Source organism: Trematomus bernacchii, unplaced genomic scaffold (genome assembly GCF_902827165.1).
Source record: "Trematomus bernacchii unplaced genomic scaffold, fTreBer1.1, whole genome shotgun sequence".
NCBI classification, from domain to species: Eukaryota; Metazoa; Chordata; class Actinopteri; order Perciformes; family Nototheniidae; genus Trematomus; species Trematomus bernacchii.
The window spans coordinates 13,961,969-13,986,003 of record NW_022987714.1 but is presented as its reverse complement, the minus strand read 5'-3'; the positions used below and the strand labels follow the sequence as shown (position 1 = coordinate 13,986,003).

The 24,035-nt window shown below is 39.8% G+C and overlaps 2 protein-coding genes across 5 annotated transcripts in view; both read right to left on the bottom strand.

The window, feature by feature from the left end:
- Positions 1 to 3,357: 3,357 nt before the first annotated feature.
- On the bottom strand, positions 3,358 to 4,301 carry LOC117491444 (lymphocyte antigen 6D-like). Its single transcript, XM_034141428.1, has 3 exons — positions 4,193 to 4,301; positions 3,740 to 3,841; positions 3,358 to 3,643 (listed from the first exon to the last, which is right to left on the bottom strand). Exons 1-3 carry the CDS (start codon positions 4,236 to 4,238, stop codon positions 3,498 to 3,500), a joined length of 294 nt encoding a protein of 97 aa, XP_033997319.1. The 5' UTR covers positions 4,239 to 4,301; the 3' UTR covers positions 3,358 to 3,497.
- An 8,751-nt stretch (positions 4,302 to 13,052) lies between these two features.
- LOC117491443 (core-binding factor subunit beta-like) overlaps positions 13,053 to 24,035 on the bottom strand; it is a 36,359-nt gene continuing 25,376 nt past the window's right edge. Inside the window, exons 6-7 of one of the 4 annotated variants that reach the window (XM_034141426.1) lie at positions 23,733 to 23,798; positions 13,053 to 16,004 (exon numbers count right to left, since the gene is read on the bottom strand). In XM_034141426.1, coding sequence (XP_033997317.1) covers positions 23,769 to 23,798 — 30 coding nt within the window. In that variant the 3' untranslated portion in view covers positions 13,053 to 16,004; positions 23,733 to 23,768. The remainder of the gene's footprint in view (positions 16,005 to 23,732; positions 23,799 to 24,035) is intronic. The other 3 variants (XM_034141427.1, XM_034141424.1, XM_034141425.1) reach the window with 3 other exon arrangements.

The following is a 24,035-nucleotide window of genomic DNA, read 5'->3' as shown; positions in this document are numbered from 1 at the left end:
GGTTACCTGGTCGGCCTGTTCGAGGACACCAACCTGTGCGCCATCCATGCCACCATCATGCCCAAGGACATCCAGCTGGCCTTAAACTGACCCGAGACCAGCCCATCGAAACACAAAGACTCTTTTAAGAGCCACCTCACTCTTCACTGAAAGCCTCCTTCCTGACTAAAGAGCGATCTGCGAAAATCTTAAGGGTTTTGATAGCATTACAATACTTAGATGTTTCTGCTAGCAAAGGTTACGCTAATATTAAAGAAGAAACAAAAAATGCAAGAATTCATACATGTTTATTATGAAACAAATCCAACATTTTGTAATGAATGTTATATTACAGAAAAGGACAAGCTCAACCGTAAAACTGTAGGACCACAAGAACAAGAAACTAGGGGAGTGTGTGCAAGTGGCTAGTTATCACAGAGTTATTCTAGGATCTCTAAGAAAAAAACAATGAATAAATAACATAAACCAAAACGGTCGGAGTAGAAGGAAAAAATAAAGGCAAAAATAAGTGTCTTTTTGTTTTTGCCTTTATGCCTGCAGTAAGAAAATAGAGGGATGTGGTATTAACTGAGGTGGGTACTACTTAAATATTGGTTCAATAATACATTGGGTGGGTATGGTGAGCACATGATGTTACACTGGGGTCACCTTCTACCACCAGGGCCGTATCCAGGATTTCCTAAATACCGAGGTCCAAACATGCTAGGGGGGTTCGGGGGTATAGATTTGGGGGATTTTCATGATCTAGTTAGGTGCTTTTTAAGTCCTGTGGGGGGTCACAAATTGGATAATATATTGATTTCAAACCATGTCAGTGGGCTGCAGCATAAATTATTTTTGAAATTGTAATAATGCATAACATCTGATTCTTACCCCTAGATTCCACCGGGTCCGTCTGTGATAATATATTGATTTCAAACCATGTCAGTGGGCTGCAGCATCAATTATCTTTTGCATAAGAATCAGTTGATTGTTACTATTAATGATCTGGACATGCAGAAGAGGCTAAAATGATCACACAACATTGTCAACATTCATTTTCCATGTCTCTCTCCTTTCCATAACCTGCACCCTCTCTTCCATCTTCTTTAGTCTCTCTGTCTTCTTCCTGTTCATTACTCTCTCTGTCCTCTACTCTTTCTCTTTGTTCAATCTCTCCCTCGTTGTTCACTTTCTGCTCCTCCTCACTTGTCGCTCCTGCCAGTGAATTAAAAGCAATTCAGCAATTTAGTTCATTTCACTTGTTTGTTTGCATTATTTTTTAAATTTAAATCTGTTTTGTTTGATTCTCAAAAGAGAACAAAGATGTAAGCAAATTGTGTTTTATACAATTGTATGTTATTATGACATCATAACTGCAATAGATATATGTTGTTTTAAAATTATGCCTATTGTCTATATTGTAAATGAAGACTATTGTTATAGATAAATAGATAGATAGATAAGATAAGATAAGATAAGATTGTACTTTATTGATCCCAATTTGGGAAATTGTTTTTGTTACAGCAGCATAAAAGACAAGGCATTTTACAATAAAACTATAAAATAAACAAGAATAGAAAGAAAAAGAAAAGAAAATAGAAAATATACATGCAGATATTATATATACAAATATATATATATATATATTCAAAATATATGACATAAGGAATAAGGAATATGGAATATGGATAGATAGATAGATAGATAGATAGATAGATAGATAGATAGATAGATAGATAGATAGATAGATAGATAGATAGATAGATAGATAGATAGATAGATAGATAGATAGATAGATAGATAGATCAATACACAGGAAATATTGGTGAGTATTTTTTCCAGAGTAATTACTATTGTGCTCTGAAATAGTGATATTTAATCATTTTGGAGTGTATTTATTACTCATAGCTTCTAGAGTGCGATCAAAAATGCAGAGTCAATTCTATTGGAGTTAAACCATGACCACGCTGTAACGGAGGTGATCTCTGGGGCCATTGATCTCGGTCTCCGTTACGGATTATATAGCTTCATTATTGGCGAAGTATATTAATTTGTTCCACGCTAAAACATTGCACAGGAAGCATGTGATTATATGTCATTTATGCATATATTTGTCACAATCTGTCTATGTTTTAGTTTGTCTGTCTCTGTTTCCTGTTTTAGTTTGAAAAGTGTTCCCCCTCCCGTCTTGTCTGTTGCTGCTGGTGATTGCGTTCACCTGGTGCCCTGTGTTTCTCCTCCCTCCTCACCTGTGTCTTGTTGGTTTGATTAGTCCTGTGTGTATTTAGGTTCTGTTTTCCTGTTAGTGTGTGTGTGTGTGACAGGTCCTGGTGACTGGTGACTGGTGACTGGTGACTGGTGACTGGTGACTGGTGACTGGTGACTGGTGACTGGTGACTGGTGACTGGTGACTGGTGACTGGTGACTGGTGACTGGTGACTGGTGACTGGTGACTGGTGACTGGTGACTGGTGACTGTGTTCACGTGAGACAGTCATATTGAGGCTGTGTATCCTGTACCACAAAGAGGAATAAATGCCCACACCGGGTTGTATTTGAACTCTCTGCCTCTGCCTCCTTGCTTGGTTGGGCCGCTCAATGGTCAGCTTCACACACGCCCACTCATGTTCCTTAAGCACTTTGGTTTATTGACCTTTTATATTGTAAAGATCATTATGGTTCATTTATTCTATTCTGAGTAAAATGAACTTCTATTGGGAGTGAAATTACCTTCTATTGGGAGTGAAATTACGTTAGATTGGGAGTAAAATTACCTTCTATTATGAGTAAAATGGCAGTAGAGTTGTTTTTAATATACACTACATAGAGTAAATAACCATTAAGCAGAGTCAAATCTAAGCACATAATAGAGTAAAATAAACTCTAAAAATACAACTCTGAACAAAGAGTACATTTTACTCTATATAGGTTGGGACCAAATGTTATATTTTTAGAGTAAAATTTTCTTCAATTTGAGTCAATTTTACTCAGAGAAATTTACTGTGTAGATAGATGCGCAATATAGGCGTAGTTCTGTTAGTATAGATGAATACCTTATAGAGAAGTTCAGCAAATGTTTTCTGTCTTTTTATTTATGCTTGTGTTGACCTGTTGATCAAAAGTAACTCACAGTCCAAACATTTTAGTCCGCTGATCTGCTCATTAATCCTGAGCAATTTAATTTATTAATTTCCTCAATATTGTTAATGTTTTATGTCCTGTTTTGTCACCCATGTTTCTTATTATGGCTTCATGACAAAACTGCCGTTGCTGTATAGTAATGTGAAATGCAGAACAAATCAATTAAACAATGACATAATCATCCATAATGTTGTCTTTTATTGAACAAATGTCGAGATGCATAGGCGCTATACAAATGTAATCTATTATTACTATTATTATTATTATTATTATTATTCATTTACAGCTTTTATACGTCCGGAAATGTATTTATTCTTCTAGGGTTCCAAAAAAAGAAGACACATTTTGTTAAGCTGTAGCTGCGCCTCCGGAGCCTCAGAGAAAGACAGTGATGCTGGCCGAGGAGAGCAGCAGGAGGAGCGGACTGCTGCCGGCGGGCATGGCGCTGTTACACAGGTCTTGGGAACAGCACTTAATGGGTTCAACACATGCCTCGCTGGTCATGCAACTCTTGGTCAAACCTGCAAGGTGCAATATAAAGAAACTCAGTTTAAACAAGCCACCAAGCATTTGAAGAGAAATATAGCACTGATGATCTATTTGAAGTGCAAACTCACCCAAGACCTCGACGCTGAAACAACGGTTCAATCCGGAAGGACAAGTCATCACCGCTGAGCAGCCGATACCTCCAACACATGTGTGGCATTTCAACCCATAGGCTATACAGAAATTGAGAAAAGTGCCAAACATTGTTACATACTGTAATGTAATGCTCTTTTTATCACCATCCTCCAAAAATCACAATAAAAATGTATTTTGCTTTCAATACTTTTGCTTAGTTGCAGTTTCTGAAAATAGGTCTATTAAATCAAAGTATGGATGCACAACTAAATATTTTTAAGAAAGCAATTTTAAATCCAATACAAATATATGCTTTCAAATTCATAATCAAAGAATGTGCCGCATATCAAACTACTGCGACATAATTCAAGGTCACCATCATGATAACTTAGAAAAAACTTACATTTCTTTGTGTTTCAACATGAAGCCAATATATCAGTTGTTTTTACCTGCAGACAGTGTCATGAAGAGGATCAGAGCTCCATAAAAATGCATCTTGAACAGAGAGGAAATCACACCTTAAATAACCAGTGTAGGAGAAAAACTGGAGGGAAAATGACAACACCGTCAATGCGCTTCCAATTTATAGTCCTTCAAACATGAAAACGTATTTCCCTAGCCCCCTCCCAAAGTGATCACATTACCCCAGAGACAGCCGTGCACCAAACCGGTTTCTGTTTGTTTCTGTTATACTATGCACATAATGAGAGTGCCTTATGTGGCACACCTTTTTTGATAACTGATATTTTATTGAAAGATTATATAGTTTTGTTCAATAACTTGCATGTCACATATCCAGACACCAGTGGCGGCCGGTGGTCTTTTTTTTTGGTGGGGCTCTTGACGTACCGTAAGTGACCTACCCGGGGGGTCCGGGGGGTTTCCCCCCGGAAATTGTTTTCGAGAAATGACCCCTTAAATGATGACTTCTGGTGATGTTAGAGGGGGGGGGAAAGGAGAAATCGAGGCTTAAAAATATGAGAAGACTGATCAATACCTCCATAATCTTCAGTGTGGAAAATATTATTTATCAACCTCAACATCTACTACTTTACCAGGAATTTGTGTTCTCAGAACTGGTCTGTTTTTTTCTTTCTTAAAACTGTTCATGTTTTATGAACCAACACCTTCACCAAGTAGCTTTACAGTGAACTGCATGTGAGATATAAAATTAATAGCATCTTTTCAGTAGCATTAATTATAAATATTTAAGTGGTTCAATACAAGTCACTACAGCATTTCAAACTGAACTGTGAATAAATGCAATTTAAAAAAAATAACCACAGCACAAAATGTCATAAATTGTGTTTTTTCTTTGTTTCTCTGAGGATTATTTACAAACAGGTTTATTTACATATAGCAATAACTCAGAAATGAAAAAGCTACATCGTCTAACACGAACAACCAGTTAGCATAATGATAATATATGTGTTATGTACAATGTAACTGGCAAGGCTAGAGCAAGAAAGAACATAAAGTTTGCAAAAGGTTTAAATAACTTCAAGTATCTGTCTTCAGATTACGTGGAGGTTTTAGTCCGATGGGAAGCAGATTTTAAGCGACACCGAAGATAAACCAAAAATGTGGTGGAGCTGCAAACCGTGTAGTGTTGCTGGGACAGAACAGGAGCTATAACCGTTGGAAAATACATCACAGACAATGCAACAAACGTGGAGACAGAACAATCACTTCTGTGATAAATGCCCACTTATTAATAAACTTCTAACAACCATGGGAAACCTCCTCTCTACATATAAAGTGATATCCAAGCATGGGAAACAAAAGACAGCATTTACCTGTTTGCATCCAGCTAGCCAAGCCTTTCTTGTGTACCAGCTACTTGTGAAGCCTCGTGTATAAATGTTGTCTTTTTCACGAGATTGCTGCGATATATTCAAATCGGGTTGGTCCGGTGCAAGGTCTTTAAGCAACAATTTATCTGCCAAACTTCTCCTTTCGAAAGGATTGGAGATTAGCTCTTGAACAGAATTAGCCGGGGACCGAGGTCCGGAGACTCCACCTGCACACGAAGCCATCCTCATCAACTACTGCGTCAACCGGATACGAGTCACTGTCCAAACTACTCACAGACTGCACTGGGCGCTGACATTGGCGCCTGGTGACCGTCATCTTTGACGACGCTGATTGGCTGAAATTATATTTTCGCGGCATAGTTTACACGTTACAGATAGCAACAGTCAGCTGCTAGTGGCTGATGCTGCACTGGTTGAAGGCTCCTCTCTTAGCGCCCAGACGAGAGAAGGTGCATGGGCAAGGCCAGGCAGGAAACATGTGACTTATCAGTAACTTTAGACATCGTAACACAATTTTAAACGAGATTTTATTGTAGATTATACATTTTACTGATACCAATTATATAATATTTACCTTGTTCATTAAAAATAAAAATAAAAACATATATTTTTTTTTAAACATATTTTTTTTTTTTAATTTTAATTTTAATTATTATTATTTTTATTTTTTTTCAATATGGGAAGAGGTGGGGCGGCGCCCCTAGCGCCCCTATGGACCGGCCGCCACTGCCAGACACCAATGCCTATCGGATGTTATGACATTCGTCCACATTCACTTTATTTGATATGCTTTTGGAATGTTTCATATTATGAATATGAATGACCAAATGAGTCCAAATGAATGCAACATTGTCATGTATTCTGGACAAGTAAAACACAACTAATATTATTACAATTTTGTCCACATTATATTTTTAAATAAAAATACTGCAAATTTGAGTTTAATTTATTTTTGGGTCATACCTGTTGCTCAACCGAGACCCAGTTACATGTATTTTTTTTCCGATTAACTTCAGGGGTCCAGTCTAAACTAATTACTTTTTCTCACAGCATTGAGAACATTTCAGAACACGTTTATTTACATGTACACAACATCACCATAGTCCTTTCTTGGCCTTCAGTAGCTTTATGCCACACACTCAGCACTGAACTTCCTTCTCACAGTCCTCTTCTGCTGAAGTAAAATACATGATTTATTAACATATTTTATTAATATTTTAGCTAATGACTCATATGAATATGTGCCATGTACACATTCAAGGACTTCAAAATACAAAGAGGGGAGAGCAACTCATGCAAACAAGGGTGTGTTGTCTCGTGTGTGAGCTGGGAAAGCCACACATGTCAAATATTTGACAGCAAAACAGAATGTCCGAGGTTGCAGTCGAATAGTCCAAAAATCAGCTCCTAACGTCTATCCCTATCGTCTATCCCTTGACCTCTGTGTGAAACGTCACGGGGTTAAGGGATAGTGGATAGGAGAATTCAAAAGGATTTAGGAGAAGAGACTGCGGTACTTTAGAGAATCCGACTGCACTTTTTCTTTTAACGAGGGACTACTGTAAACTCATCTAGAGACTCTGCACCGTGCTCTGATGCTGTTGTTTTATGCTTTATGAACGTGGACAACTGAGAAACATATTCTTCATGACCAAAGTTGGAATTGAAATAAAAAAGGAAAGTGAAACTTATGCTCGTCACCCTCTCCCTCCGGTCCACATTAATACAAATGATCCCAATACGTATTATTGTATGAAAAGATCTTAAAATCAATACAAATGTATTTATTATAAATGTTAGTCCTTAACATCTATCACTGTGTATATCACCATTCAAACATCTTTTAAAAGTTGAACAAACCCCACACAGCTCAGTAAAGACTGTGAAATGTTGACTTTATTTGATCATTTCAGTAAAAACTAACTTTCATATTTATCTTTTTGATTATAATACTGATGAACGTTCAAAACAAAGCACTTTGGCAACTTACCACATACGTTTTAAAATGCTTAATAAGCACCGTAACTTTCATGATATAATTTCTCGGTCATAATCGGTTGTTTCCGTGAACGGCCGACTGTTGTGTGACGGCAAATGCTGCGGCTGCAAGGCATTGTGGGGCAGCATTTTCTCCTCTCCTTTCGTCAAGGGAGGTCCAGTGGTTCCTAGGCTAAAGGAGGTTATAAAGGAAGTTTGAAACCTCCTTTCCTATCATCTAGAGCAGGGGTTCCCAACCTTTATTGTGCCAAGGACCGGTAGATACATAAAAAAAAAATTGCGGACCGGTTGTCGATTTTAACTGATTTTAATATTTACTCACTACCAGCAGGTAGCAATAGAGGCTAATTGTATGTAACAGCCTGAACAAATACTAGAACAATATGCATCGAAAAAATATTAACAAAGTTTAAAAAAGAACCGGTGTTGTTTTTTGGTTTTTCGGAAAACCAAAAAACCGACGTTATTCAGTTTTTAAACCAAAACGGGAAAACAGATAAATCAACGTTTTGGTTTTGATTGTATGATTTACGGATAATCCAGTGAATGCTGGGAAAACGAGGAGAAGGTGCATTATGAAGGAGATGTCCGGTCGCCAGGGTGAGTGGGTGTGTGGGTGTGTGTGTGTGTGTGTGTGTGTGTGTGTGGGTGGGTGTGTGTGTGTGTGTGTGTGTGTGTGTGTGTGCACTCAAAGAAACAACTTGTAGGATTTACTTGATTAAATCTTAGCAAGTATTTGCACTTACTTTTTCTAAGTATATTTTACTGCTGTAATATCAAGTAGAACTTACTTTCCAGTATCAAGTAAAATGTACTTATCACCAGACGTAACATTTGTGAAAATATTAAGTAAATCTTACTTAATAATGTTTAAGTTACACGTTATATTTATTTGAACTAATTAAGTAAAGTCTAATTATTTTCTTCATGGACAGGAACATCACTGTTATCAAATTATTAAGTAAATATTATATATCTGTAATAGTTACTGTTATGAAGTAAATAAGTGGATCTTACTTAATAATGTTGAAGGTACACGTTATATTTATTTGAACTAATTAAGTAAAGTCTAATTATTTTCTTCATGGACAGGAACATCACTGTTATCAAATTATTAAGTAAATATTATATATCTGTAATAGTTACTGTTATGAAGTAAATAAGTAGATTTTATCATATTTTTTCTGTTTAAAATGTTGAATTACTCATTTGTTTGAAGTTATATTACTCACTTTAATTACGTAATTGTTATTCATTTACTTTTGAAAAATGTTACCTAATAAATGTAATAATCTATGCATTTAATATACATTGAGCACAAATCACACAACTAAAATACAATACAATTCAACTTTATTTTGTCAACAATTCAATCACTATTAACCGACAACATTAACATTATAATAACTGCATGCAACATTAACATTATCTTATCAAAAAATACAAAATCTACTCCATCATAGATTTGGAGTGGTGCTTTTTAAACATTCAATACAAACGTTTCTTTACCTAAGGAGGGGGAAAAAACATATAACAGAATATGAATAGACGGCAACAACTGTAATCCGTGTGAGAGAGAGAAAGAGGGAGAAATGTTTATACGGAGAAAGAAAAAAATGGCAGAGGGGGGAGACAGAGATTGATACAGCTCCCTGAAACTGAGCAATTGCAACATGGACAGTGGAAGGTACATATGAAGAACACATTTTCCATGTCTTTAAGGCAGCAGGTTCACCTTCAAAGCTTGTACTTGTTAGGATTATGTTTTAAACAGGACCCAGGCGCAGGCAATGACTGAAGATGTTTAAATGGTTTATTGTTCGGAGACTCAGGCAGGTTTGGAGACTATGGAGGTCCGGAGTGGAGGTAGGCAGTTCAGGCTGGACTGAGAACAGGGCAGGCAGGTATGGTGAAGGAAGAAGCAGGCAGGTTGGCTGGAAGCTCTGGTGGCCGATGGCTGAGGGCTGAGGGATCGCACTGGAAGCACAAGGAGAAACTAATTACAAAAAAGTACAGAATAACACGCAGACAGGATAACTGAATTGAGCAGCCAGGAGGATGCAATACCACTGGTGTAGAAAACAATCTGGCGGTGAGTTGCTGGGAGACTGGAGTAGATATGCTGTGTCTTGATTGGATTGATGAGGGACAGCTGAGCCGGTCGGCCAGGTGAGTGCAATCAGGCTGCTGCCTGCAAGGGAAACCACACCCCCTCCACACACACAGGGGAACAAACAGGGACACACAGGGACACAGTTTGGGCCGTGACAGTACTTTTGGGGTCAGCTTAATCCCATCCAGTCCGAGAAAAAGTTACATACAAGACATGAAAATGAAAGAATTTGCCCTAATTGCTCAGTTTGTGTACGGTATCTAGACAAATGTGTGTGAAGAGCACTCCAACTTTTAAATGAACAAGGACAATCTGAGTACAAGCATGGTATTGACCGGCCTTGACCGCTGTGTAGATGATTCAATCTATAATGCTTTATGAGCTGTAAACGTTTTGATGTCGTGAAGTTGCAATGTTTGCATGACCATCTCATAATATAAAGAGTCCTACATGTTCTCCCTGGTGAGACCAGCTTGGAAATCTGTCAACTGTCTTCCTCCCTAGACCTCAACTGGCTCCAGCCGCTCCACTTAAAAGTAAGGCCACTCTGTAAATGAACAGACATAATTTGTAATATTAAAACAATGGTTTAAACATTTATCCACAATTTTATATTACATTTCGCAGTGAAGAATAACAGTAATAATATATCCCTCTACTTGCCTGAGCAATCACTCCAATTAGACTCCACTGGCTCACTGCTGTACTGCTATGCTTCCTGTTGATAGACAGATATGTAAATAAGACAGATGAACTTCGTGAATATAACATTTCCACTTAATTAGACTTGATTGAATATTTGAAGAAAAAAAATTAAACAATTGGTGGAAACAGTATGTGGATATTTTACTAAAGTAAAAGTAGCAATACCACAGTGTATATTTATAACAGAGTATTTACTCTGTTACAAGTAAAAGTCATGCATTCACAACCTTACTTAAGTAAAAATTCAAAAGTATTAGTATCAAAATAAACTTAAAGTAAAAAGTACTCATTATGCAGAATGGCTCATTTGACAATAATATGTATTATATCACTGGATTATAATTAGTGATGCACTAACTCACAGGTCTCAAACTGCAGAAAAAATACTTTAACTTACTGTAAAAAAAACAACAACAATATAATTATAAGACATTTTAAGCCGTGTGTGTGTTTACTGTACATTTTGGAAAACTGCGGCTAACGCTAACTCAGCTAACATTACTTTTCCTCTCCTCTGCTTTTGACAATGCTATTCCAACTGTTATGCCCTTAGTTTTATAGACGTGAAATAAAACGTGGAACCTTCTTTAGATGCATGTGAGTGTTTTTTTAAATTATCTGGTAAATTACAGTTACGGTTAGCTAGCTAACAGCACGTAACATATCTAAAACATAATCTCTCAACTTTGTGAACTAATGCACAGAAACGTTAACATGGTTCAAGCAAACAAGAATCAGGCTATTATGCACAAAGACACATATATTATCATAAGTCTTAAACAGAGAGACAATAACTTACCAACACTTCTTTTTCCAGCCATGCAGCTCCTCCAACAGCCTTCAAATGTGCAACTGCAAACCCAACTGCACCGTCGTCCAAAAACGCGGGTATCTTGTCTTGTCAAGACGCATGCGCGGATTCAAACAGCTACTATGGTTTTAGATTAACATTTACTTAGTATTTTAAGGTTTATGAGCAGTGACTATAAATCATTTAAATAGTATGAGTAAATATATAATAAAACGTACTCCTCCCACACTGTAAATGTATTACATGAATAAAAGGTGTATACATTTAAAATGTTACTTAAGAAATTCTAGTTCTTTGTGAATCTTGATATTACCATGTAAAAAGTACGACAGTTAATTAAATATATTTTACTACACCAAAAAGTCAGTTTTTTTAGTGTGTGTGTGTGTGTGTGTGTGTGTGTGTGTGTGAGACACTGGCATTTGTTTTCAGAAGATATTATGATAGTGTCGTTCGTTCCGGTGCACTCCCGACAGTTTAGCACTACATCGAGATTAAGATTAAACTCGTTTATTTTGGGAACAGCCGCATATATGCCGGTGTCGGACAGACACAAACACACCGAACACACAGAGCTGAGCTGAGCAGAGCACATACACACACATGCGCCTTGGTGACTGACTGGACATCTCCTTCATAAAACTAATAAAAGGGGGAGTAATCGGGCAGTTCGATGTGTGTAGATGTGTGTGTGGTTAACACGTAGCAGCCTGCAGTCACTCTTAAACTGTTCTGATTAAGTTAAACACAGCGAAGGCGGTGCGTAAAAAGGCACAGCTCTTTACCGAGTACGTCCCGCTGCCTCCTGATACTGCAGCCAAATCATGAAGTGAAGGAGGGGTTCCTTCTATAAAACAGCTGCGGGCAGCAGATACCGTGAGAGTCCCGGACATTAATTCATAGATCAAGGCAGACTGGTTTACTCTCCTGTTTTGCCAATCCGGTGCTTAAACAAATAGCTCCCTCTACACCCCTGGCCGACATGTCCTTAAAATGAAGTCCGAGTTTGAAATATATCTCAAATAATGTATCCACCACCATTTCCCCACATAAACATAACAGTCTGCAATCAAACGGTTGTCTCCTGTGCGCTCCTCTTCCTACTTGGCGCACCGGTAACATGCTCGTGCGCACAAGAGGCTGAGACTTTAGGCTGAGCCGCCGAATCCCTCGGAACATCATAAAAGCCATTTTCAACGGTTTTCTGGTGAAAGATTAACTAGCTACTGGATGAAATAATATGACTGGTGGCATAGGTGCGAAAATTATTATGATAAAATATTTTTATATATTTATAATTCTTCAAATATTACGATAAACTCACCGCTATTTCGCGGCCCGGCAGTAACACCTCCGCGGCCCGGTACCGGTCCGCGGACCGGGGGTTGGGAACCCCTGATCTCTAGAGAATTCGAACTGCACTTATCATGGCTGCCACTGAGGGACTTCCGGGTCATTTCACTCAGTTAGGAAGGTTCCTAAGCTAAATGGACTATTCGACTTCAGCCCTTGTATGCTTGAAATAGTGCTCTGGAGCAGCTTTACTCAAGATTGAGAAACACCCACAGTCTATGGTTGATACATGTCGTCTTCTTCTGTTTGCTTTAATCGAGGCTACGTAGTTATGCAGCGCCCCCATCGTCAGTAAATGGAAGTACTACAAATAACCCCGTTGAGTGCAATTATTTCAAAAAGTTTTGTTATATACACAGCTCGGAAAAAATGACCGAGGTCCGGACCTCGGTGACCTCAATGGTGGATACGGCCCTGCCTATACATATCCGTCTTTTATAATCACTTCCTCAATAATGTCTCTTAAGAAAAACACGCTGTTTAAATCAATAAAGATAGTTGAATTACAGACATGGTAGATTTGATGAGACCACCCACAGGTGGTTTTATTTTTAAAATGTAGGCCCAGTGGTCACTGTCAAGCTATAGTTCAAACATAACATATAATAAACTTACAACAGAGTCCATCCCATACTGTAGTGTCTGGACTGTCCAGCTAAATCTCAATGTGCATACCCAATGCTCTGTCTGATTCAAGGATACTTTAACTTCATACTGCTGGGGATCTTAAACACAAACGACACATATGACATAACAATATCAAACTGAGCCAATTCACAAAATGCACCTTTCCAACCTATGGACTCAGACAGAGGTATGTTTTCCACAAGATTCCCTTACTAAGAACAATCAGAGGAAAATCTATGTGCAAAAAAGTGAACTATGGCTGCCAATCAGAAAGTTAATAATTTAACCTCAGGTTATTGAAATACTTCCCCCAATGCAATTTCAGTATGAAAATCCTGCATTTTTTGGTTGTACTCTGAGCTTGATGATTTCTCCTGGTGAATTTCTGTTAATGGGGCTGTAGGAAACTTCACAATTGTGTTACAAATGCAGCTTAAACCGTTGTTTCAGTTCCATTGCATCTAGAGGTCTGTGAAAATGATAGAACCTCTCTGTAATCAGTCAGAGTTCTTCATGTTGTTTGAGCTTTCAAATAACTGTTTTATTTAAACTACAATAGCATGGCTATTGTAAAACTTATTGTCAAATGTTACTAACCCACTATCGTTGGAAAAAGATAACCTGTTACCTAATTAATGTAAAAATCATTAATATTCTTAATACGCCAGGCTGAGAAAAGGAAAAAAGCAGGGGGAAAAAAGAAAAGTTGTCTTGGGTAAAATAGTAAGAATAAAACCGTTGAGTGCACTAAATGGAAAACACAATGGAAAATGAAATCAGCTTCTAGTTGCACAATATAAAAATAAAAGGGCTTGAGTCAATCCACATTCACTGTATTTAACCCAGTAAGTGGATTTCCTTTAAAAAATAAACAATACAAATAAAATACATAAAAGAAACACATAGAACAGTGAAAAGCGAAAGTAACAAAAGTCCTTAAAACTCCCAAATTTCTAGAAACGCGACTCAATATTACATAAAATAGCCTACCGCTGCTACTACTATTTCATAACAAAGCTGAAAGATGAACACAAATTAATACGTATACGGATGTGAGAAGTAATATCAAAAGCAAACATCATGACTTTCACTCAAACAAAACAATAAAACAACATATCATTTTGTTACACTTGTACTGTAACAGGACAGGGAATAGTATTTAGACTGTATTTAGGCTTGTACAGCCCTTTAATGATGAGGAATATCTGGGTGATTGGCTGATCAATAGACGGATTTTAAGTTGGATAGGTACCTTACTTCTATAAAAGTGACTTACAACACATGCTACTGATGTTTATGGTGTGTATTTTTAAGAAGTTGTAAGCTTAAGCCTTTGAATATACCCATTTAAAAAGTAGCATGTCAATGTCAAGAAAAAGCCTTCATGCAAAAGGATGTGTTTCATTTTTGCCTGATAGTCAACCCCAGATCACAACTCCACCTGGTGACACATCCTGGTAAACAAACAAATGCTTTTATACCTTGTGGAGCATGCTACTGGTTGGGCACACCCAAATCTTGCATCACTATGATGTAGCCTTTAAAAATCCCAGTTATTCCTTATCAAAGCGCTTTAAAAGGAAGTGTTCTCACAATAAAAAGGCTGCATAGGTAACAATAGACAACACAGGCCTATGTTTGGTTTCATGCCTATAAAGAAAAACCCATGTTGAGAACAAGTCTGATTGTATCACATAGTGCAAATTAGCTGTAAAACTTGTTGCTACTTAACCGGGGATTCTATAGTCATGGGCCTCCCACCATGGTTGATGTTTTAAAGAGAAACTGAACATTATAGTACAGCAAACACTTCAAACTACACAAAACAGCATAGTTCTCTCTGGATGCTCTCCTCCCACCTGCCTACTTTTTAAATGCAACCCAGTTTTCTGTTATTGTATCCCGTACCTTTCTCCATTCCCTCCCTCCCTTACCAGCAAAGTGAACTTTGGTCTAAGAAAACAGCAGTTTTTTTTAACTATGCATAATTAGGGTTAAAAGGCATGTTCCCAAATGTGAGGCGTTGCAAAAACAATGAACAACGCAGTCACACTGCTTTTCTTTTTCAACACCTTACTTTTGACGCATTATTTTCTGTTAATCCTGGACAATAAGCCTCGACCGTGACCGTCAATTTTTTCTACTCTCCTCTCTTCTCTTTCCTTTGCCTCCCCTCACTACTGGCATCTGTTACCCCCCCCCCCCCCTTCCATTATTTTCACAATTTGTATTGATAGAAAATATATCTTTTGGTACTTAGATCTTTCCATCAAATCATGTAAGACCTGGAAAAAAATAAATAGAAGTCTGAGTGATTTGATCCATACTTTATATAGATACTCATTTGACTCAAGAAGCAACTTCAACCTCGGATGTGTCATATTTGCAATATGATGCTAATATAATGCTAATTCAACCTCTCATAATCCTTCCTTTGTATTTAAATATATACAACTACTTTTTGCCCAGGTCTGTTGGGTACTTATTCCTGTGAATCCTTAATTGTGGAGCTTGGTTCACTTTCAATTCAATCAATTAAGGAAGTTGTGTTTCTTCTAAATTTAAAAAGGTAAGAACAATGTTTTGAGTGTGGAAAGAAAAATCATATCAGACTAACAAGGAAACAAAGAACACATGTTGAAAACATTGGTCAAAATTGCAATTTCAGATGACCTTTTTTTACAGTTGATTATATTGAAAGTGAATGGACAGCCAGCCCTGGTTTTTCTTCTGTTCCTCCTTCCAGTACTTCGTCCTTCTCTTCCGCCTCAGCGCATCTTGTGTTCAACGTCAGCGTTGGCCATGTTGGAGCCAGGGCTGTGGTCCTGCTGTCGTCTGGACTGGGGAGAGAGAGGGATGGAAGGATGAGAGAGGGAAAGAAAGAAAGAGTGATGGAGCAAGACACAAGACAGGGTATAGAGGGAAAGAGATTGATTGAGTACATTTTTCAAGGACGAACAGGTGTAAAGTCAAACTGGTAAAACTTAACTTGAACATTAATCTCAAAACAGTATGCATCATAAAGTTATAACTGATTACAACAATATTAAACTGTGTTGTGAAGTATTAACTGTTTATACCCCGGATATTAATCTAATTAATTCATTAATTATGGGAGCCTTGCTCAAGGGCACCTACTCTACTCTATGGTAAGTTTTTAGCCCTATGTGTTTTTTTAAAGGGGGTTGCATTATACACTTACGCCACCTATTTGAAAAAAACATGATTTTTGTGGACAGATGCAGCAGCAATGAGTTTGAGATACCTAAAACAAAAACCTAGCTATAAAAATGAATGTCAGTTTTGGAGTACGTAATATTAAGACTACTTTGATCACGTTACTCTGCCTTTAGACAGCCAAAAACAGTCATTTTCACCTGCAGCAAATGTTAGTTGCTGGTGTTCCATTTCCTTTAATCTGTTAGTTTGTTTGTGTTATTGTACGTCATTTTGGTGTTTTAAGGGGTTAATTTGGATTCACACAAACTAACTGTTCGAGACAGCGGTATACCAGCAACTCCCGTGTTCTGGGAGGTAAAATGACTATTTGTTAATGGAAACTGGTGGCGTTGAAGAGAGTATAGATTACAGATTCAGTTCTCCATCTGAAAGTGATAACACAATTCTACATTTAAATACATTTGGATGCTGCCCCCTTTCACAGCAGTATGGTTTTCATTATGATATTCCTGTCTGATTCTCCAACAATATGTTGTAAGTAAAACACTGACTATGGATAAGTAACTCATACAACACCACTTCAGCTAGTCGGTAACCAACACGTTCTCAAATGTGAAAACATCTATACTTAATCTACAACTACAGGCTGATGTGATGTCAACTGAAAAAATGTTGCAGTTCCAAAAACATTCACTAGAGGTAACCAGAGTACTTTTTTAGACAAGGCTCGACGCTGCTGTTTATACACTTTACTGACGTTGATATATTAGTCAAGATAGTTGGCAGACAGACAGGCAGACGGACAGTCATACATAAACACAGCAACACCAAATTGATTATTAGGTCATCATTGTAAGCCGGCTGTATGACAAGACTTTTAAATATATTTCATGAGTGAGTGTTGGTGAGCCCATGGCAGGACCTGCTACTGCTATACAAAAAATAAACATTTGTGGTTATATGTTTACACTTAAGTGATAGCTGAGCAGAATTGGGAGGTTGAGTAATGGGGAGTTGGGGGGACGGGTGATAACGAGTGGGGAGAGGGGAGTCGGAGAGCAGACAGAAATGCAGACATAGATAGTAAAGGGGTTGCTTAGTTCAACTGGAATGTGGTTTATGTCATCTCAATGACTCACCATAATAGCAACATACACACAGTCACATGCACACAAACACATACAGTATGTCATACTACCATTTTGATTCCTCACAGCCAGACTGACTCCACTTTATGTCTGTCTCCTCTAGTGAGGATTTTGGTTGCTCTATCAAAACTGCTTCTAAAGACATTTGAAATGAAATTCATTTTTTTTAAATTTTCATCTGGTATCAATCACTGGTTCTTATTTTTGTTCCTGCCCTTTAGAAGTTAAAAAGGGTTTATAATCATAATTTATTTCCTGTCAAATCTGTCTCTTTTGTTATTAACACAATATTACTGGGAGCAGGGGCCTCATTTATAAACGTGGCCTACGCTGAAAAGATGGCATACTCCAGTTTCTAAGCAATCTTTGCGATTTATAAAAAACAAACATGACCGGAAAATGTGCGGTCCTCCACGGACACTCTGACCCATGCGTACGCACAAAAACGGGAGAGATGAGAAACTGCGACACCGTACGTGGCAAGATGAAATGGCAGCAGCATGTTTTGACCGTGCTATAAGCCAAATTCCTGTCAAACAACACGTACAACATCTTGAGAGAGGCCAAGCCCCTCTAAGTGTTCCCGTTCAGGGGCCATGCCCACAAACGCTGGCCTATCACTGGGTGACCGCTGATCGCTCCTTCCACCTGGGAGAGAGGGCCCCCGCGCCACGGAATTTCCCACGGTCTGCCTGACAGCATCCGCTGTAGGCATGAAAACCAGGACGCTCCTGTGCGCTCCGGGGCTATTAAGATCGCTGTCAGCCACTCCTCCTGCACTTGGTCCAGGAACCGAGGGATCAGTGGGACTGGTGGGAAAGCGTATATCAACACCCTGGGCCAAGGTTGGTGTGCGAACGCGTCCAACCCCAGGGGGGGTTGGTCCTGCGTTCTCAGGGAGAACCAGAGGGCACACTGCGCGTTCCCGCGTGCAGCGAACAGATCCACCTCTGCTCTCCCGAACCTGCTCCATACCTGGGAGACCAGTTCGCTGACCTCATGCCTAACAGCTGTATCACGGAGAGGGCTGTCACCACGCTGCAGGGTGTGATACGCCGGAGGAGAGCTGTCAGTTTCTCCACTCTCTGCCGTGAGAGCCGCGCTCTCATGGTGGCCGAGTTTTATTCCACTCCCAGATAAATGATAATCTGGGAGGGAAGAGGACAGCTCTTCTTCCAGTTTATAAATGAAACCCAGGCTTGACAGATGAGATACGAGCTGTACCGTCTGTAAAGCGACTTCCTCCCTGGAGCGAGCCAGCCACAGCAGGTCGTCCAGGTAAAATAACACTCTCATCCCCATTCTGTGTAGCGGCTCTCATTATGTCGCCGTTTAGGAGAAGGCTCGTAAACCGGACATTAAACGCGTTCACACCGGAGTACTTTTACCCGTACTTTTCCCGTTTAGTTCCGATTTTTACACCAAAAACAGTACTTAGTTCCGAGAACATTTACCCCCATTATTAGTGCCTGCTAGAAAGGTGGTACTATCCTGGGGAGAAAAAAGTACCAATTTCGATTGGCTGGGCGAACCACGCCCCGTAAAACTCTGAAAAGATTGTGAAGCCGCCATTGTATTTGCTGGCATTAGCATTATTAGCTTTAGCATTAGCCCCGCGCACCAACGGAGAGAGAATAACTTATGGCAACACAAAAAAAAACATGGGAGCGGTGGAGTGATGAGGAGGTGTCGGCGTTCTGGCGATTTACTCGGAAGGCTTCAGTAGAAGCTGCTGGGAGTCCCAGCAGCTTCTACTGAAGCCAGTCCCCAACTCCGGGTGGCAGTATACGCCGTGAAGTGGTTTGCGGCCTGCCAGTAAACCCAAAGCAGAAGAAGAAGAAGTGACGTCAGCGGCTTCATTTGCGTAATCTTCCCTCAGGGAACTGGATCTGTACTTAATTCCATGGGGGTACTAAGTGCTGGCACTAAGTGCTGGGTACTAAGTAAGGCAAAGTACTTGGTGTGAAAGCGGATTTTGAGGCGCGTTCACGCTCAACACCCCTGAGGGATGAGCGGAGGTGTGTGCAGTGCTGTCCACACGAGGTGTAATAATGGCACTCATGGGCTCATTACGACCGTGTGTAGGAGGTACGTCTGGGACAGAGGAAAAATCCGAGCTGCCTAATAACCAATAGGTTTTAAAGACCGCCGGTTTATGCAGCGAGCCATGCTGCCTACTAACCAACAGGTTCAGGGGCAGCTGGCATAACCGGTGAGCCTTGCTGCTTATTATCATCCATCTGTCCATCGAACACACGCGCCGCTACTCTGAGTAATACTCTGAGTAATACTCTGAGTAATACTCTGAGTAATACTCTGAGTAATACTCTGATAGCGGGTGTACATGCTCTGGATGTGCTGTGGTTGTCATGGTGACGAGCCACGCCAGAGCCCCAGGGGGCCTCCACACGCTGTTTTGCACAGCGGCTCTCATCATGTCGCCGTTTAGGAGAAAGCTCGTAAACCGGACATTGAGGCGCGTTCACGCTCAAACCCGCTGAGGAATGAGAGGAGGTGTGTGTAGGAGGCACATCTGGGACAGAGGAAAAAACCTGTGCTGTCTAATTAACTGACAGGTTTTAAAGACAGCCGGTTTATGCCGCGAGCCCTGCTGCCTATTAACCGACAGGTTATGAGGCAGCCGGCTTATGCAGCTTTTTTTACGTCATCCGGAGGAGAACTCTCCTGAACCGGGGGAACGGGGAGATCTCATCCAGGCGGCTGCCTTTCCGATGATCTCTGGGAGTTCCTGGAGAATACCGCCTATCGACGGCAGAGCCGTGATGGCGGAGAGAGGGACCCGATGACCCGGGACCCGGTGTCAGTCCTGTCTCCTCCATCCGAGGAGAGGGAGGATGGGGGAACCACATGGTGATCCGTGAATGGAGGGGAGGGAGTCGCCTGACTGGCTGCTGCCTGCCACTCGGATCCAATAAGTCAAGGGCTTCGTCCACGGAGAAAGACTCCTGGACTGGCCAATCATCCTCGGCCGCAGCAGCGAGAGCGTCCGCTCTCCGCTGTCTGTGGGCCAGAGGGAGACGGACACAATGAGTGCACGACACCTGGGGAGTGAGAGCCGCGTTTGCGTGCTCCAATCCCAGGCAGGACTCACACCGAGAGTGCCGGTCGTAACTCATAATGTATCCTGTTTGGCATGAAGGGCAAACCCGAACACAGCCCTGACTTGAATGGGAGCAGATTGTCGGGCCTACTTCCTATTTATACGGAAGTGAGTCCGTAGGTGGGGCCCACGTCGTAGGTGGGCGTGGATTAAGTCTGTCAGTGCTGCGCATGCGCAGTGGGATTACCCAATAGCTTTAGAGGGCGAAGACCTTCATGCTGCTACTCTGGTTCAAACTGCATCCACCAAACAATATGATTTACTTGTCTCCACCTCCCCAAAAGAACCAAAATCTGACTCAGTGTGAAATGTCTTTTTTTGCTCTTCTGTCTGCATTTACTGCGATCTTCTTCCTGCAGTCAGTCTGAATGAATATTAATACGGGGCATTTCTTTGACTATTTATAGGCCAATATGGGCGTTACGTGAAGCCCGCAAAAGCTGCGCCGCATTTCGAGTTGATTGTGATTTATAAAGGGAAACCGGCATAGGACGTGCGTGCGCAGTGTTTTATAAATCGGAATATTTTTGTGCGTATTTACTTGCTTTGTCCTACGTACACCACCTTCCCACGTGAATTCTACGCAAAGCTTTATAAATGAGGCCCCAGAGCACATTTTCCTTTTATTATTAAAAGATGTATGATGAGTAGTAGATCCAGCCAAAGCATTAACAGTTTACTCCATCAAGTATTGTAGTTAGTCATGTGATTAATTACACCTATGTGTACACCCTACTCCTCAGTGTCAGGACATGACTGAAGTGTATTAAATTGCTAGGTTATACTGTAGGAATAATGCATGCGCTGGAAAAGTGGTAAGCATACGGCAGAATAAATGAGAAACAAATTGTGTGAGCGTTCAGATGTTTTGATGTGGTCTTGTTGTTTTTCAATGTGACCTCTATTCATTTAAATTCATCAAGACTTTCTCCTTTTTGTTATTCTTCATTCACCTTGGAGGCATGCGTGAGAAACCAACTATTTTTTTCTCTTAATGAATTCAAGGTAACATTTGATAATTGATTAATATTCAAATTTTGTGGATGAAGTAGTCATGTGCAACCAGACTCCTGCAACTCCCGCTCAGTTGAAACTATGATGTATGATGCTGAATCATGGCAGTAGTGTAGTGTTTATTCTTTGTAAAAGGGAGTGGTCTCTTTGCTAATCATAAGGGTAGGAGAGCTTGTTGTATTGATTTGCACACAGATGGAAGCCTGCTCGGCCACTATAGGCTGCTTAACCACAACTCAATACTGGAGGTGTGTGTGTGTGTGTGTGTGTGTGTGTGTGTGTGTGTGTGTGTGTGTGTGTGTGTGTGTGTGTGTGTGTGTGTGTGTGTGTGTGTGTGTGTGTGTGTGTGTGTGTGTGTGTGTGTGTGTGTGTGTGTGTGTGTGTGTGTGTGTGTGTGTGTGTGTGTGTGTGTGGTGACCAACACAGGGGGTCTGATGGCGATCAATACTAATTATATATTAATGCTTTCAGTGCCAGCTCATCATTCACCACCACATTTATTTCTGCTGAGCACTTTGAGAATAGTGTTGGTTTGTGTGTGCGTATGTGTGTGAGTGCATGACCTCACGATATATATTGCTTCTCTATCCATCATTCTGACAGGACCCTTCTGACCTTGAATAACTGGAATATCACCTCTTTTGGATATGCTGTATCTGCCAAAATGACAACGCTTCAGGAATGGAAAGAGAAACAGCTTTCTGGGAGCACACAGTGAAAAAAGGACATTACTGTTTTATTTGTCGAGCATTACTGCAATGAAATCTACCTTAATCTAAAATGTCTTCTCAGATCAATATTTTGGCATGAAAATATTTTATTTTATTTTTGGTGACTTTGGGCAAAATATCTGCATTTTGCTTCTATTCCTGATCCTCTATTATTGATTTCACTGGAAGAAATGTATATTTTACACATATACTGGACTGTAAATATTAGATAGATTAATTTCATTTAACCTTTGACTTAATGAGCAAGAAAAACAAAACACACTAAACAGTATTGTTCCTACTTCCTTTCAGGCTTTGGCCACTACATATATTTGTTAGGGTAGTTAGATGTTTTGAGAAATGTCTTCATTCTTTTATCAGTCTCAAAGAGAAAGGTGTCAATTTTCCACCAAAAAATAAGTGTTTTTTCCCAAAACAGAATATTCCTTTAATTTGACCTTCTTATAAACGATTAGCTTAATGTTCTCTCATTATACACATCATTGAAAACTATCAAAACCTCTGCGAGTGAAACATGTTAATAAAAAGAATAAATAAATGTCGGCAAAGCTAGAATAGAAACAAAAGTCTAATTTTCATTTTACCTTAATCATTTCTAATGTCAAATCTAAATAATTGTTTTACATAGAGGATGGTTTTATTAAGAATCAGTAATTGAACTCGGTTTATTGCTAAGTAGGATTTGCTTTGGTGTAGAGTAGGGGATGGTGATGGCACTTATATTGATTGAGTAGGAGACACAGGGTTTTCTTTTTCTCTAAGAGCCTCAGGGAGGAAACATGAGATAAGTCAGATGAAAGATGACCTTCATAATGTCTCTCTTTCCTTCGTGTCTTTCTGTTCCCTTGTCCGTGCTTCTCTCACGCCCCTCTTCCCTATATGTGCTGAGTCCCTGCCTTCCCTTTCTGTCTAATTTGTGAAGCACCATGTGCCGCAGAACTGTGGTCGGGCTTGATTTGTGTGTGTGTGTGTGTGTGTGTGTGTGTGTGTGTGTGTGTGTGTGTGTGTGTGTGTGTGTGTGTGTGTGTGTGTGTGTGTGTGTGTGTGTGTGTGTGTGCACGTGGGCACCATTGTACAAACACGCTGTGAAATGGTTACATTTGGCAGTTTCTGTGTCTCTCATGCAATCAGCTAATACAAAAAGCAGAAGCAAAGAAGAGCATGCATATTTATGAACAGACACATAATGAAAATCACACACACACACGCACACACACACACACACACACACACACACACACACACACACACACACACACACACACACACACACACACACACACACACACACACACACACACACACACACACACTCACACAGGGTGGTTTAGTGCATGACAGTGTGATAGATGGTGAGAAATGAAGGACACAGACCATGTTCTTTTCTGCTGGCTGCCTGTCTGTGTGTCATCAGTCCCAGATTTTAGAAACCACAGGGTCCTAAAAAATAAACAATTTGAGGTTCATTTGTAACTTCGTCCACATGCCATTGACATCCCCAAAGCCTTGCTGGGAAAGTGAGTTTCTTCAAGTTGTTAAATGCTTTTGGAATGGTTACAAAAATCACAGTGATACAGTGTTTATATTTTTTTATGTGTTTGAGTAGGACACTGTGAGCAGATTATTCCATTAACAAATCTTAATTTAAGAACAGATCTTACGACAATTTGTGAGGTT